The sequence below is a fragment of the Dermacentor silvarum genome, chromosome 3 (genome assembly GCF_013339745.2).
Source record: "Dermacentor silvarum isolate Dsil-2018 chromosome 3, BIME_Dsil_1.4, whole genome shotgun sequence".
Lineage (NCBI taxonomy): Eukaryota > Metazoa > Arthropoda > Arachnida > Ixodida > Ixodidae > Dermacentor > Dermacentor silvarum.
This window is the reverse complement of record NC_051156.1, coordinates 100,287,223-100,303,963: the sequence shown is the minus strand read 5'-3', so window position 1 is coordinate 100,303,963 and position 16,741 is coordinate 100,287,223. Positions and strand designations below refer to the sequence as shown.

Below are 16,741 nucleotides of genomic sequence, written 5' to 3'. Positions count from 1 at the left end.
TCGGAAAATTGGTCCCGCAAGGTATTCGTGGCAGTACTTTTGCAGCAGCACTTCACTGCAGCACCCTGAACACGAAGTCGCGGGGTCGAATCCCGGCCACGGCGGCCGCATTTCGATGGGGGTGAAATGCGAAAACACCCGTGTACTTAGATTTAGGTGCACGTTAAAGAACCCCAGGTGGTCCAAATTTCCGGAGTCCCCCACTACGGCGTGCCTCATAATCAGATCGTTATTTTGGCACGTAAAACCCCATAATTTTTTTTACTACAGCACTATGCACCTCGAAAATTTAGCGTCCGAGGGGGCATTGCGAAGCAGTTCTGAAATTACTAATTGCGGAATAAAGTCGTCAAAAAAGTCAAATTCCTGAGAACTCGCAATTGAAACCTGACATATCTCTACATCGTACCGAACTTGAAAAGCCGCAATTAAAGGCTACATAGGTGACACGTCTCGTCGTTTTACTCTTTGCCGGTGTTAGCGGTCACCGAATTATCGCGGTTATCATGACGCTAGGCGCGAGACGCGCCTGTGCGGTATCCGAAATTTCTTGAACGTCGTCGGGAATTATATATAGCAAAGGAGGCGTGTCTGGTGTGATTGCGCGCGCGTCGCGATAATTGCATCGTGCGACAACTTGGTAACAGTGATAGCTCAGTGAAAACGAACACCAGCAAAAGCAAATCAAACGATGCGTGACATTACCTTCCAAGAGTTACTAAAAATAAATTCCTTTAAATATCGGAGGACACCTAAGAACTTCTTATGAGTTGTGAATGCTAAAGCATTAACGTCCAATTGAACGCCGCTGTGCGGTCCTTCGAGTTTTGCACTGCGAGTAATGTACCACTGGCGGTACTTGCTGCCCGAGCACTTACCACCGTACGTGCTAGAAATTTATTTCTGAGCTCTATTCGAAATATTTACATAAAAGGTTACTAACTCAAGCTGCAATGATGTCGCAGTGCAATTTTGTAGGCTAAAAACACAGACTTGCTTCAAGCCATAATCACAGAAGAAGACGCCAACAAATTTATGCTTTTCTCTACGTGCAAAACAAGATTTATACGGATTAAAAAAAAAATTGTACAGCAGATAGGCGCGAGACCTCCCTTACAGTATGTAAAACGTCAAAGCAGTTCACTTCCCGACAATGAAGCCGCTTCACCAAACCAATGTAAAATATGTAGAATAAAATGTTCTTATACATGCAGTCTATAGTGGCGTATAGCACAACTACGCTTATGCGCTTACACGCCATTTGCAGTGAAGACGCATACACGTGGGCCATTTTTTTTTCTTTGTGAGTGTGTGTGTGTTTGTGTGTGTGAGTGAGTAAGTGTGTGTGTGTGTGTGTTTGCAGTTAGTGAAATCAAAACACGCCCTTCATGGCAGCAGTTCCACCTATCGGTCGTTCTGTCGTTGAAGTAGTGCTTTCTTATTTTTTCTTATTAGTGCCAAACTCTCTCTAAATGTTTACAACATTCCCAAGTTACCTAAACAGTGCCTAATATGTCAAAATCTAGGGCAATTTTCCTAGAGGTGGCAAGCACTGCGGAAGGACATGGTGACGATCGAATTGCATATACTGGTGGTAGATATACAATGTAAGAAACAAATATGGTGAAACGCCTTGAGCAAACTCATTTCATAGACCGAAATAAACGCGTACGTGGCTATAGGACACCAGAAAAACAATATTGATATGGGGATCACGGGTACGCAGCGTTGCCAAGCGTCCCGAATTGAGCGGTACAGTCCCGAATTTTTAGCAAATCCACCGAGTCCCGACTTGACCCTGTCGGGTCGGCCAAATGTCCTCACTTTTTCTTTTTTTTTTCTTTCTGGATAACAAAAGATGAACCGGCAGATTTCCTTTTGATAATGCCCGAGAACTCGTTTGCATATTGATCTTTTTTTATGTTCTGTTGCATTGTCCTAAACATCGAGGCGATTTCATTTTTGTCTTTGTTGTAATTGTCATCATCAGCCTATATTTATGTCCACTGCATGACGAAGGCCTCTCCCTGAATTCTCCAATTACACTAGTCGGAGTCATGAGGGAGGTAGTGGCCGAATACTGCACCAGGGAGGCCAATTCCTGTTCTGGTGAGGGAGTGACTTTGTTAAAGCTTAGTGAGCCTTCCTAATTTGGTTGCACCTGGACTAGAATAGCTCCACGAGCTCCCGGTGATATATATATATATATATATATATATATATATATATATATATATATATATATATATTTCTTGCCGGTGTCAGGCGCCACTCCATGCAAAAAATGTAAAATAATGGTAGAATACAAATGGGTCTGTAGTTATGTAGTAATGAGCTATCGCCTGTCTTTAGAACTGGGATGACTTTGCCATGCTTAAGTTCACAAGGAAATAAACCAGTCTTGAATAATAAATTACCAATAAATGAAAGTACATCTGAGATTAAGTGCGCAATTAATTTAATGTTGGCAGGGGTGTTCGACCTCAACCCGAAGGCGCCCCCACCTCAATAGGTGCTTGCAGCGCCACATGGGAAATGACCGCCATGGGAGCGGCCCAGACATCACTTGTTTTCCGTGCTCACGTTGGTTTCGACGGGAATTCAGGGCGCAGGCTCCTTTCCCAAGCGCATCATCCCTGAAGAAAGCCGAACGCCAGGCCGGGGAACGCTTGTACCCATTTGAACCAGTGGGTGCCCTCATCAGTTCCAGCACTTGTTATTTTTAGATTATTTACAACAGAAGCTATTTCTTCTGGCGTTGTAGGAAATAAAAAGAATGAATGAGGAAGACGGTTCATCTTCACGATCTGTGTGGGAGGAGATGGATTGTTATGAAAGAAAAAAACTGCTGAAAGCCTCAGCTATATCAGGAGGGGATTTGTGCTCTACTCAATCACTTAAAATTCTGGATACCTCTAGTCTAGTGTCTCTGTTTAAAAAAGGAGTTAATGATCTCCCACTTTTTTTAGTGTTATTTGTTGCCTGTAAAATTTTTTGCTCGAAATACAGTTGTTTAGCTGTTTTTAGTTTACAGTTAAGCGTGTTACAGAAGCTTTTATAACGGGCACGTAAGTTCATGTTAAACGGTTGCTTTTTAGTTTTCTTATATAAGTTATCCATTTTGCGCAATGCTAGCTGCTAATAAGTACTGCGAGATCCATGGATTGTGAGGAAATGCCACGGTTTCTTTTGCATTTCTTCTTGGAAGTGAACTGTCGTAAGTATGATATAATTAGTCACAGCAGAATGACGATAGCGCAATATCAGTGCTTCGTTAATCAACTCAGGGCTTTCACACCCTGCCGTTTGTTTGGCGCAGCGCGTTCACTACACTGCAGTACAATCATAAGTCATTGTTCGCTTAGTAACGCGAAGGTGATCTGCGGCTACTGAAATCAAAACACGGCATCCATGGCAGCAGTTCCACCTATAGGTCGTTCTGTCGTTGCAGTAGTGCTTTCTTATTAGTGATAAATTTCCCCCAAAGCTTACAAAATTCCAAATTTCTCTAAACAATGTCTAAAGTATCTAGATCTAGGGAAATTATCGTACACGTCGCAGCGCTGCAGAAGGACGTAGTGACGATTGCATTGCGGCATATACAGATGGTAGATGTATGGTGCAAATCTGCGAGCAAACTCGTTTCACAGAATGAAACAAACACGCACGTGGCTAGGACACATGAAAAACCATATGGATGCGGGGATTACACGTACGTAGGGTTGCCAACCGTCCCGAATTGAGCGGTGCAGTCCCAAATTTTCAGTAATTCCCCCTAGTCCCGACTTGTCCATATCGGGACGGCCAAATGTCCTCGCTTTTTCTTTGTTTCTTTTGGATAACAATAAATGAACCTGCTGATTTCCATTTGATAATGCGTGACAACTCATTTGCATACTGATCTTTTTTATGTTCCGTTGCATTGTCCTAAACATAGAGGCGGTTTCATTTTTGTCGGTGTCGTAGTTGTAGGCCCTGATTATTCATAGTACCTCTTTCCGTAATGGTAGCCGTGTGAGTCAGGCAACTATACTGCTCCGTTCTTGTTGTTAATCACGACACGGTATAGAACCAAAATAGATGTTAAACTTTGTTGATGCACTTACAGACTGGCGGCTCCTATAGGAGTGACGGTGTCGGTCATGCACCCACTCAGGTGAGTGGAGCGTGAGGGTGCATCATCTTGCCTTTCTCGCCTTCAATAAAAATGCACTGCACGTTTCTCCAGTCTGCGGAGGCCTAAACCACGCGTGGGCCACGCGTGCGCGTCGATGCAGTGACAGCGCGGCGCCGACACCAACGGCGACGGCGCTAATGCGCCTCGAGCGTCAGTAAATTGCAATCAGAATAAAAGCTCATGCTCACATTTGAGCCACAAGCGTCGAAGACGCAATCTGTAGGACCCACTGTGCTACATTCTCCATTATGGACAGGACTGGGTAAAGATACCTTGCAGTTGTATCATGATACGATACAAGATACTCGGGCAACAAGTATTTGAGATACCGACACAAGATACCACATCAATTATTGCATTGGTTGCGATGCTTTTCATTTGTATCTTAAGAAACTTCGATGCATTCGCAAATTTCTTATTGTAGATCTATATGCTGTAGCAGCAAACGCGTATGCACAGCAATATGTTTTGCTTGAAAATCTCTTCTGCGACCAACCTTGTTTCATCTGAATGGAATGTCTGTTAGTATCTAAAACTTGTTTGTTTATCCTGCTGAAAGTATAATATTTTCATTCCGAGACAATTTATTGGGGTTGCGTTAGCTGCTTGACATGAAAGCTCTTGATACGCTGTGCTGTCAGCGGTTATTGCTTGTCGCTTTTCTAATTGATGGTAGGCTCTGCCTGCCGACCAGCTAGCGGGTCGCCATCTAATTAGAAGAACGTCAATAAGAAGCCTCTGCACGATGGCGCCCCTAATTACCGCTGTACAGTTTTACCTTATCCGCAAACGTATTTACCGTTTACGCAATAACAGATAACCGGACAGGTGTACAGCAGCAACATAGCTGGTAGCGACATCTCTTGTGACGCATCGTCTGTACAAAGAGCGCATAAAGCTGCAATGACCTTTCAAATTCTACTTATCTGCTGGCGTACAGCGTTCGTTAGCGACATAGTCATTAACGTGCTATCCTTTTACGATTTTTCTTATACGAGAAAACTTGTGGAGCCCAAAAACGTTTCATACGTATTGTACTGGCACGAAGCGTCGCAGGATACCGTCGCCATTCACACTATTGCCACTTATACCTCCGATTACCTGGGGATTTGTAACAGTAAGAAATCTAAGGGTGAGCTAAAAAAAAATATAAGTAAAATAGAAAGGCAATCATTCTACGAGCAAGTGTCGTGGCACCGACGCAGAAAAAAAAAGAAAAAGAAAAAAAAGAAAGAAAAATCAAGATAACAAAAGGTTGGCTGCGCGCAGACGTTCACGGGCTTGCTTTTGTCGAGACGGCGCGAGTGCCACCACGTGACCCTGCTCCACCAGTATACGAATGCGCAGACCTCATCGCCTGCCCTCGCTGGAGAGCTCTGGTGGAAATATAAAAGAATGTCGCTGCTTTTAGGGTTAGAAGAAAAGCTCTACTACGCCATGTATCGCAAGGTCATTCATCGCGTCGCAATGACCTTGAGCCGCTGGAGAGGAGCGCAAGTGTGGAGCTATGACGTCACGTCACATGATCCGCTGGGGAGAGGCGTCGCAGCTGCGCCTGCTCGAAGCCTCGCCGCTGCGGTACCACGTGACTAGGCGAGGGTTTCACGGCTGCTTCGCCGGCTCTGGGTCGCTCAGTCTCGCCATGGATGGCGCGTCGGCTGGGCACGCACAGACGTACTGTACTGTGTACTGTGTGTTCTATTTTATCCTAAGAGATTTCTCATCTTGCCCTTTCTTTCCTCCCCTCCTTCCTATCTTCCGTTTCTATGTTTCTCTCTCCTCCTTTCTGAAGAGTAAGTTAGTTAGTTAGATTGGGTTTATTGGCGCAAAAGCGACTTAGGCTTTGCTGCGCCAGTCACAGGGTGTTAGTGATAGTCAGTGATAGAAAAGAATAAAACATGCGTTATTTAAAGTCTGTTCAAAGAGCCTACTTCGTCCAAAAAATTCGCTACATCTGTAAAAGGGACAAGGGGATCGTCTCCCAGAATGAGAATGGGGTGTAGTGGTATATGTGAATCGTATAGATCGTGGAAATGTTTTTGTCTTTGTCTTTCAGTATGTGGGCATGTAATTAGAATGTGTAGTACCGTAAGTGGTTCTTGACATTTATCACATACCGGTTGTGCTTCCTTTGTGAGTAGATAATTGTGCGTGAGGTGTGTGTGCCCTATTCGGAGTCTGGTTAAAATTACCTCCATGAAGCGTTCTTGGTGATAGCAGGTTTTCCATTCACCTAGCACTGGTTTGATAATGTGTAATTTGTTATTAGTGTTCATGTTCCAATGACATTGCCATTTGTTATTTAGTGCTCTGCAAATAGCTTGAAGCCCGTCCTTCAAAGGTAGCTTTATTTTAGATACAGCTTTGTGTTTCGCATTGGCAGCACATATATCCGCCTTTTCATTTCCCGGAATCCCAATGTGACTTGGGACCCAGCAGAGACGAATTGAGTGGTTTTGATTTATGCGTGACAGTGTGTGTAATATGTCGCCGATGAGCGGTTCTTGATCTGATTTTGAGTTGAGGGCTTTAAGACTACTTAGGGAATCGGTGTAGATGACTGCTTTCTTGTGTTTTCTATTTACAACTTCTTGCACTGCCATCCACAAGGCATAACATTCGGCTGTAAAAATAGAAACGAATAGCGGCAGTCGAACAGTCTGTTCCCATGTTCCCGATATGGCACTGCTTCCCACATAATCATGTGTCTTTGAACCGTCTGTGTAAAACTCGTTGTAAGTACTGTATGTTTCTTGTATTGTGCGGAACTCTTGTATTATGTGCTCCTGTGGGGTATCCTGCTTCTTAAGGTGTGTTAGTGAAAAATCTAGAAATCGTGTAAAGTCGCACCAGGGGGGTAATCTCGATGGCTTATCTGCAACACGAAGTGCCTCTTTTGGGATGTCACACTCCTGACATTTTTCTTCAAATCGAAGTATCAGAGGTTTGATGGTATGTGGTTTATTAGTATAGTGTATTCTTGTGGTACAGTATGTGACAATATCATAGCATATATGCTGTGGTGATGATCGAACTCTGAGAACGTAGGTTAGCATGAGTTGTGTTCTTCTTTGTTCGAGCGATGGCTCGTTAGTTTCTGCATATAGACTAGGAACAGGGGAAGTTCTGTAGGCACCAGTTGCTAAGCGTAGTCCTAGATTATGTACTGTATCTAGTCGCCTGAGGTAGGACGGTCTGGCTGACCCATAGACTACACAACCGTAGTCTATTTTGCTGCGTACCAAAGATCTGTATATATGGAGGAGGCATTTCCGGTCAGAGCCCCAGCGTTTGCGTGATAAGACTTTAAGTATGTTCAGTGCATTGTTGGCTTTTATTTTCAAACTGTTTATGTGCGCTATAAAGTTTAGCTTCTTATCAAACATAACGCCTAGAAATTTGTGTTCCTTTTTAACTGGTAGCACAGATTGTTGCATTTTCAGGACAGGGTCTGGATATAAGCCCCTTTTTTGGGAAAAGACCACAGCGACAGTTTTTTCAGTGGAGAAACGGAAGCCGTTCTCGGTTGCCCATTGTGTTAGTTTATTTAGTGTGATTTGAATTTGTCGTTCGCAGGTTACCATGTTTGATCCTCGGCACGCAATTTGAAGATCATCGACGTATAATGAATGCATGAGAGAAGATGGAATTATTCTATTTACGGAGTTCATTTTCACCACGAACAGAGTTGTGCTTAGTATACATCCCTGCGGCACACCATTTTCCTGGAGGAATATTCGTGACAACGCTGTTCCTAGACGGACTTGAAATGTTCGGTCAGACAGAAAGTCCGCTAGACACTGGAGCATTTTTCCGTGGATCCCTAGATCCGCCAGATCTCTTAATATGCCAAATCTCCAAGTGGTGTCGTATGCTTTTTCCAGGTCAAAGAAAACTGTAAGGCAGTGCTGTTTATGTAGAAAAGCATTCCGTATTTCTTGTTCTAGTCGGACAAGGTGATCGGTTGTTGAGCAGTTCTTTTTATAACCGCACTGGTGAATGTCTAGTATATTTTGTGTTTCAAGAATGAATGTCAGCCTTGTGTTTACGATGCTTTCGTAGGATTTTGCTAAGCAGCTTGTGAGAGCAATGGGTCGGTAGCTGCTGGGAGATGTAGGCGGTTTTCCGGCTTTCAGGAAAGGTACTATGATTGCCCTTTCTTTCCTCCCCTCCTTCCTATCTTCCGTTTCTATGTTTCTCTCTCCTCCTTTCTGAAGAGTAAGCAGGCGTTGTGCCCCTTCCGGTGGCAGTTGCCAGCCTGCTCCTCGCTTTCCCTTTCGTGTCAAATGTATATATGTTTTCAAATCAAATAATAATAATAATAATTATAACCAAACCAAACAGACCTTTCGCTCGTGATAACTAGGTTTACAAGAGTAAAACCTCAGCCATTTTTAAAAAAAATTCAAGTGGCTCAGTGGCAACAGTATCAGCTTGAGAAGCGGAGTTCAGCCAACGTTTATAGTTTCGCACAGTGACGTTGCGACAGCAGTATCTTGTATCTTAAGATACAAGATACATTCTGTCATTTATCGGAAATAATTAATGCAGATAATGATACACGTTTTGCCAGACATATCATGATATATATACAAGATACCCAAAGAGTATCTAAGATACATGTATCTTCGATACCGCCCAGCACTGGTTATGAAGGCTGGAGAAGTTTGGCAACCCGCGTAGCATGATAATCGAGATGCATTAAATCAAACCTCCTTGCATGAAATGATCCTTTCATGCACATGAAAGAACTGCACTGCATGCGACAAAAAAAAAAATACCTTGGTAACGTGACTGGTGTTGCTCCGAGATCGAATTATGCATGATGCCGCTCAGGGCGTTCTGCACAATTATGCACTTAGCTCCACGTGTTGAATAAGATTTAATTAAAGGGCCTACAGGCCCTTTAATTCTAGAATTTCTAGAAATTCTAGAATTTCGCATTTCGGGATGCCTAATAAATGATTTACGTCGAACGAATAAGGTAAAGGTGTTGCAGTGTGAGGGCCAGTTTGAATGCCCCGCTCTGCACAGTGGGCAGGTCATTATTGCTCAGGTCTCTCCTCGGGCCCCCACACGAATTAACCTTTCGCCTTTTACTAAAGGTTACCGTGGGGAGGGACACTCTAATGTGTGCGGTGTCATACATATGCTTGACGTAGTACGCATGTTCCGCATAACCCTGGTTGGTAGCGTTTGTTATGTCGTTTAACCAGGACAAGTCCGGGTTAGCTATCAACGCAGTTGATTTGTAAAAGCGACGCAGAGTGCCGGTAGTGCAACATCATGGTGAAAACGCGGCAAATGCATAAATGATCGCGAGAGGCGACACACGTTAATGCAAGCAGCATTCCTAATTGACAGACCGGTTTAAAAGCGTATCTTCTTCCACTTTTCCACTGCTGATGTAGCTGCCTTGCGCGCCGCATCGGGAGGGGGCTCAATGCTTGCGTATACATGGCAGTCGCGTGGCAGAGAGGAAAGCCGACGTAAGAAACTCTGTTTCGATTTTGCAGCATGTCGCATCTGCACAATGCTCTCTAGAGTTTGCTGGGCGTCACCACAATGTCTTCTTGACGGCTGTAATTATCCGTGGCTCTCCGCAATAGCATTGTGGAAACTGCAGTGCTTACCTGTCTACTAACGTGCAAACCATCCAGAGGGGAGGTGTATGCAATGGTAGATAGGAAGGAGGTAGGGAGAGCAGGCAGGGAATGGGCAGAACCAACACCACCTAGACTTCGTAGATCCGGCGCAGCCACGAAAGGAGTGAACGACAGCATTGCCACTCTTGGCTCGAGAAGTGATTCTGTATGAAGAACAGCTTACGCAGCCCGTATTTACCGTTTACGCAATAACAGATCACCGGACAGGTGTACAGCAGCAACATAGCTGGTATAGCGACAGCTTTTGTGACGCATCGTGTATGCAAAGAGCGCATAAAGCTGCAATGACCTTTCAAAGCACGGCTCAGCACCCCAAAATATTGCGCCAGTTCCCTTACATGGGGGGAGGGCGGGAGAGGGAAAAGACGAGGAAATCTTATTACTTGACATGGCAGTGGTTGCTGCAAACTGTATAAATGTTAGTTCAAAGTACGCGGTACGGCACTTTCCTGCTATTTCTGAAAAATAGACTCCATGTATATTTGTCAAGGGGTAACTGACTCACGACGTGCAGACTCAAAGCCGCATAAAAGCACCATATCGTCTCTCTCTCTCTTTCTCTCTCTCTCTCTCTCTCTAAATATATATATATATATATATATATATATATATATATATAATAACAATAGGCGACACTACGGAAGCGCTCGCACGTCAAATCAACACTTCAGTGCCCGCCGTGGTAGCCTTGCAGCTATGGCATTGTTCGAGGACGCGGGTTCGATCCCGACCGCGGCAGCCACATTTAGACGGGGGCGAAATAGAAAAAAAAGCAGGGCTAATTGTGGTGGCCAGAGCATGGTTAACATTTTGATGCCAGTTGAAACAAGCGCGCTGGTGCGCTTGTGGCCCAGTTTTCTTGGCGTTTTATGTCCAATTTTAGTAATATTCTCGTCCAGGTTTGTCCAACGATGATGGCATAACAAGGGCGGCATAATCACGATTGTGTGACGACAGCATGATTATACAATACAACGACGAAGAAAACTGACATCGATAGAGCGAGGAACGCGGCGTGACAACGACAGCGTGACGGCAATCCTGTTACTGAAGTAATGAAAGTGACGAACTGACAGCGTGACGACGGCGGCATGAAGATTACTGAGTGGCGATGATGGCTTAATGACGACAGCGTGACGAGTCGGGGGACGAAGCTGGAATAATACTGATGCAACGACGGCGTCACGACTCTGAATACATAACTTGTGGCCCAAGCTAACTAGGCAACTTCGACCACTGCGTCGGTGCAGAAGGCGTGGCGACAACAGAATGACACAAGTCACACGAGGAATGACGATAATTAAATCGTCATTCTGTCTCTATTTGGTCAAGATGTTCTTCGCCGTGTCCATAGAATGTGTATAACGCCAGCAGCGAAAATATTTCCACCCTCCCAGTAAAACATAGCTTCATGAAAAAGGATTAAATGTACCCTGAAATACAAATGAATGAATGAATGAATGAATGAATGAATGAATGAATGAATGAATGAATGAATGAATGAATGAATGAATGAATGAATGTCCTTTATTTAGAAATGGGGAGGCACAGGTTCTCTGTAGGGTAAATGGGACATTAATGTCATCACTCTTCAAATAATTTACTGTCTCAAGAAACAGGCATTCTCATGTAGGAGTATGCACCCGTATTGAGGCGGTGCGTGACCAGTGCTGTGGTATGTCGGTCCCCCTAAACCACCCTGATCAGGCCGCTCCGACTAGCATATGTTGCAAATAATAACTGCGTATTGGGGTCCGTGAGCAGTGCTTCACGGTAGCTAGTAAACTGTAAAGGCTGTATGGCCATTCTGCCTGTGTCGAACGCGGAACATTGTCACAGTAAATGGTAAAGGTCTGCACGGCATCGCAGCCCGCAGTGCGTGCACGTTATAGCCGAAATGTCGGATTGTCGCCATTTTGCCACAGAGTATGGCGTGTAGGCCGAGTTTGCAAATACCTTATTATTGCGATATCAATTATATGGACACTTCAACCGGATTTCTGCCGTCATCGCCGCCGTGAGGTTCCGTATAGATTCCAAGGGCGATAAAATCGTCGCCGCGCGCGGGGGACGCGCGCGCTATCACGGAGAGCGAACGCACGGCCGAAAGCAAACGCGACCGTCGCGCGAAACGCCGTGGGGGTATGGGAGGGAGGGAGGCGGGGCGACGCTGTGCTCTTGCACCAAAGGCGTATCTTGCAATCGGGCGTAAGGGGAACTTGCCACTCAATCTCCCACGCGAAAGCAAGAAAGCGGGAAGGCAGCGTGGGAGGGAGGGGGGGGGGCGCAGCTTGTACTCTGCCAACAACTCTGTTCGTACTTTGCCCGGCTGTGGCCGTCGCCCGCACGGTCTCTTATCTCCACACGGCTTTGACATTTGTGTGCGCTGTGCATCCGCCGCTCAGTTTCTTTTGAAGCGGTAGACCACACGAACCTTGCCCGCTGCGGCGGCTGCGATTGCTGCAAGCGTTTTGACAGTCATTGTCTGCTATCATTCGGTGTGATCTATTCATGTTTGCTTGTGCGCGCTGACACCACGCTTGTTAATTAAGTTAGTAAGCGGATGTGTCCAAGTTCATGCAGCCGATAAAACTACTATCCCTACTCCGAATAGCTCTCTACTAATTTGCTATCGCAATTGACGCTTCGCCTTTCGGGCGAAACTGCGACTTATTTACAAAAACCTCCTGAGCGCGTGAAAGTGAAGACTTTCTCGAGAAGAGGGCAGGTGGGGTAACCTGCTTGAGGCGTTGTTTGCTTGCAGTACGCAGGGACGTCCGTACATAGTGCATGGTGGTTACCAAGGGAGCCATTTGGCTTAGGAGGTCATACGAGGGGTGGGGTGGATGGGGTGGAGGTCATACGAGGGGTGGGGTCATACGAGGGGTGGGTGGGGGCGAGGGGTGGGGCCTGAGGGGTGGGGGCTGAGAAACATTGGTCGACCCACCTGCGGAAGCAGCAGCGGCGTGTGCCGCAGTATTGCCCCCGGGCACACCTGTATGCCCCGGCGTCCAGATGATTTCAATCGGACTATTAGCCTGCTCGTGCCTACGAAGGATAGCTTGAATAGCAGAAGCTGTAGCATCTTCCGAGGATGGGCGAAATGTTTCAGAGTAGGCTGTGTGCGAATGCGTATAAACGCGGACAGGTTTTCGGATGGTATATGGGGGCCTTGCAGTGGCTCCTCAGATAGCCAGGAGTTCAGCATGCGCTGGGGTACCGCACGGGCGATGGCAGCTATAGGCCCCGGAGTAAGCGGTCGTCTGCGTGCAAACCCATGCCATGTAGGCCCGGTCATTTGAGATACCAGCATCAGTATAGATGTCGATTGTGTCCAAGCTCGCTTCCTTGAGTTGACGTGTGGCAAGAAGTTGGCGAGCAGGAACGTTGTTCCGAGATATAGGACGGCGAATACGTCGATAAGCAATCGGGGTTTCCCAAGGGGGTAAATACATATTAAGAGGAGGTGCGTCGTCATGTTGCTGGCCATCCCAGGCCAGAAGGCGACGACCTTGCGTCGTATTTTCCATGCGGATATGGTGTCGGGTGTGGGCTTCGCGAATGGCGTCTTGCAGTGGAGGCAAGCCTGCAGCGCGTTCAAGTGCAGGTATCTTAGTGGGTTTGGGGTACCGTGTGACAGTGCGCAGGGTGGCCTTGTGAAGGCGTTCCAGATTCCGGACGACCGTGGGAGAGAACGTGTATATGGGTGCACCGTACACGATCTTGCCGATGGCCACAGCCTTGGCGAGGGTACAACATGCCTGTTGTCGCGCTCCTCCGTATTTGTTAGAGAGTCGACGTATCGTGTGCAACATGGTAAGCCATGCCTGTCGGCCGCGGAGGCTACGTACCACTTTTGTGGGCTGTTACAGCTGGCGATAGGCAGACGAAGAACTTTGATCTGTCCGTTTTTGGACTGCATGGTGTGCGATCCAATGTGGAGCGAGATACTCATGTTGGAGTTGGTGCGATGCTTTCCATCTATACTGATAAGTTCTGTTTTGTGCGGAGCGAGCTGCAGTCCTATTTCCTTAAGCGTGGCCTCTAAACTGAGGAGGGCTGCCTGCAGCTCGGTCTGCATTATTTCCTTGTCAGTATAATCTGCTGCTTCTGTACAAATAGTTATATTATCGGCGTAGATGGCAAATCTAGCCGTTGTGTCTCGCTCAAGGTTTTTAGCCACTCTGCACATAGCCAGATTAAAGAGCGTTGGTCCTAGGATGGACTCCTGCAGAACGCCTCTGTCCAGGTAATAAGTCTTTGGGCTCCATCCGGGTGACGCCGCACTTAGGCGAATGGGCCGAGCTGCAAGGAAATTTCTTATCCATGTCTGGGCTCGCTGGCTGGGGTAGCGGCCAGCTAGCTCTTCAAGGATGACATCATGGCGAACACTGTCGAACGCTTTCTGCATGTCAACGCCCAGCAAGTAGTCAGGCAACACTTTCCGTGACGTGCGATTAATAACGCTTCGTAGCAGCCAAAGGCAATTGTGGGTGCCCAGCTAGGTTAGGGCGAAAACCCATATGAGTTGGGTGGTAACCAGGCCGGGTTATCTCGAGGTAATTGGATATACGCGTGTGAATCATGCGTTCAATGAGTTTACGTCGAAGTCAGAGAGATTGGTCGAAGATTACTGTAGACGTTCTGTTTTGTGCCATGTTTTGGTATGGGATAAATGAGAGAGAGCTTAAGTCCCCCAGGTACGCTTCCTGAAGCCCACAGGTCGTTAATTACTTCTAGTAGAGCGTCCTGAGCCTCTTCAAGGTTGCGGAGTTCTTGCCATGTTATTCGGTCATGCCCTTGGGCTGGCCGAGGTGAGGGTGGCCACATTTAATTGCTGCTAGCGTTTCTCCCACGCTAAATGGGCGGTCAAGATCTGGGTCAGGTTCCGGTATGGCGCAGGCGTTCGGAGGCACAGGCGGAGTGAGTGATGCATGGGGAAAGAAAGTTGTGATGATTTACTCCTCTACTATTGCGGGATCTGCTTTCGTGAAGAGCTCGGTCAAGGGAGAGTTACCCCTTCCTTTCCCGCTAAGGCTACGAAAAATGCGCCAAAGACCCTGGAGTCCCGGGACGCGTCCGAAACGCTCGCAGGTGGATTGCCAGGCTTCGCTTTGAAGCTGGAGCTGATACTCATTGATAAGCTTAAACTGGCGCTTGGTTTTCATAAGGTCAATGTGTCGTTTGCCGCGTGAGCGATATCTTGATACTAAATAGTCTGCTCTTTTCCATAAGTTGGCCAAATGATTGTCCATCAATTGAGTGTTATCATCGCATGGTACCGTTTCTCGCGCGAGTGAACGAGCCTGCTGAAATATATCCAGGAGACCCTCAGTTGTCGTGAACGATCCAGTAACATGGGTCCGAAAGGTTCCCCAGTTAGTTATTTCGGTGGTCGTCCTATAACGCGGAGGCGTTTACGATTAATTGTCAGGAATATGGGGAGGTGGTCACTGCCCCATAACTGGGTGTGGGCAGTTGAATGCCGCACTTCGCCTAGAAAAATTATGTATATATTCGCCTTATATATATTATTCGCCTAGAAAAATTACCATATGACCCCCCCCCCCCCCCCCCCCCCCCCCACACACCCAAGAAAAAAAAAAAAATCCTGGGTACGCGGCTGCCGCAACTCATCCAGGTTAAATTTTTTTTTTGTGCAGAAAGCGATGCCATGGCACTGAGCAGGACTTCTGGAGCTCAGTTTCGGCACTCCCGACGAAACAAGTTGGCTGAAGAGAAAGCGCAAGGAGACAGGCTACGAGCTTGGCTCCTTTCTACAGGTAAGCTGTTCGTTTTCACGCTTGCGTTTAAATTTACAGAATAGGCTCCAAATCGGTAGTATTCGTAGCCTGAGCTAAGGAACAAAATTGCTTTCAGAACCTCATGAATGTGAGACTGCTAGTGACAGTGAACCATCCCACCGGGTGGCCGAAAATTCAGCCGCCTTTGAATTGCTACCCGCAGATATATACAAAAGAATATTTTGTATATGTTACAATTCAATATTGTTGAAATAAACGTTTCGTAACCATATCTCGTCGCAGCACTGCAATATGAGCGGAAGGACATCAGTGGGAGTGCGTTGATAGAAAGGGGGGGGGGGGTGCGCTCTGGCGAACCCCCCCCCCCCTCCCCCCAATCAAAAATTTTGCGCACGCCTATGCAGGAGACCGCAGCTACGTGGAACTGTAGTGCGCATGCGCAGCGTTTGCGTTGTGCACGACATGGCTTGAGTGCGTGCTCGCGCTCGTATGCTTAAGTCTGGCCATGCTACGCGATGCTGAACGGTTTTGTGCTGCACCAGCTTGACCGAATGATAGTAGCCACATCCAACTTGCGCATTTTGAAGCGATTTCAATAGCTCAATAATAGGCCAAGTCTCCCAAGGTGTCCAACGAGTAACGGCTAGGAGTGAGCGCGCGGTGACAAGTGGTCTGATGTTAAGTTTCGGCCGGTTCGAGGTTAGTTAACCCCCGTATTCAGAAACACATCTTAAGTCATTATCGAAGCGCGAAAGCAGATTTTCGCTTTCTTCAGTTCGTTTATCAAACTTCGTCAATAAATAGAGACCAGAATTTCCAGCGCCTGTAGGCGGCCGGCATGTGTTAAAGCGAAGCTTTATATGTCTAGCCGGAATCGTATATGGCAAGGCGAAAACGCCTGTGTACAGAAAACTATCATCATCACGCAGCTGGCTCGTTGGCGCCCCTCGGGTTGAGCTTGTGCTCGTGCTCGACACGCGCTCGTGTCACTGCTCCCGCGTTCGTCGTCGTCGTCTTCTTCCACAGCTGACTGCGTTGCCGCTCATCATTCCAGCGTATAATTTCACTTCTCTTCTGTCGTCGTAGTATGGAGGCCACGTTTACGGTGGTATATGGGCCATTGCTTAAGGGGA

The 16,741-nt window shown here is 46.7% G+C and overlaps 1 protein-coding gene and 1 pseudogene across 1 annotated transcript in view; both read left to right on the top strand.

Moving 5' to 3' along the window:
• Window positions 1-9,225: 9,225 nt before the first annotated feature.
• On the top strand, window positions 9,226-9,353 carry LOC119446985 (U5 spliceosomal RNA; annotated as a pseudogene).
• A 5,383-nt stretch (window positions 9,354-14,736) lies between these two features.
• LOC119444606 (ciliary rootlet coiled-coil protein 2) overlaps window positions 14,737-16,741 on the top strand; it is a 43,624-nt gene continuing 41,619 nt past the window's right edge. The window contains exon 1 of the mRNA XM_037708977.2: window positions 14,737-14,766. Coding sequence (XP_037564905.1) covers window positions 14,737-14,766 — 30 coding nt within the window. The remainder of the gene's footprint in view (window positions 14,767-16,741) is intronic.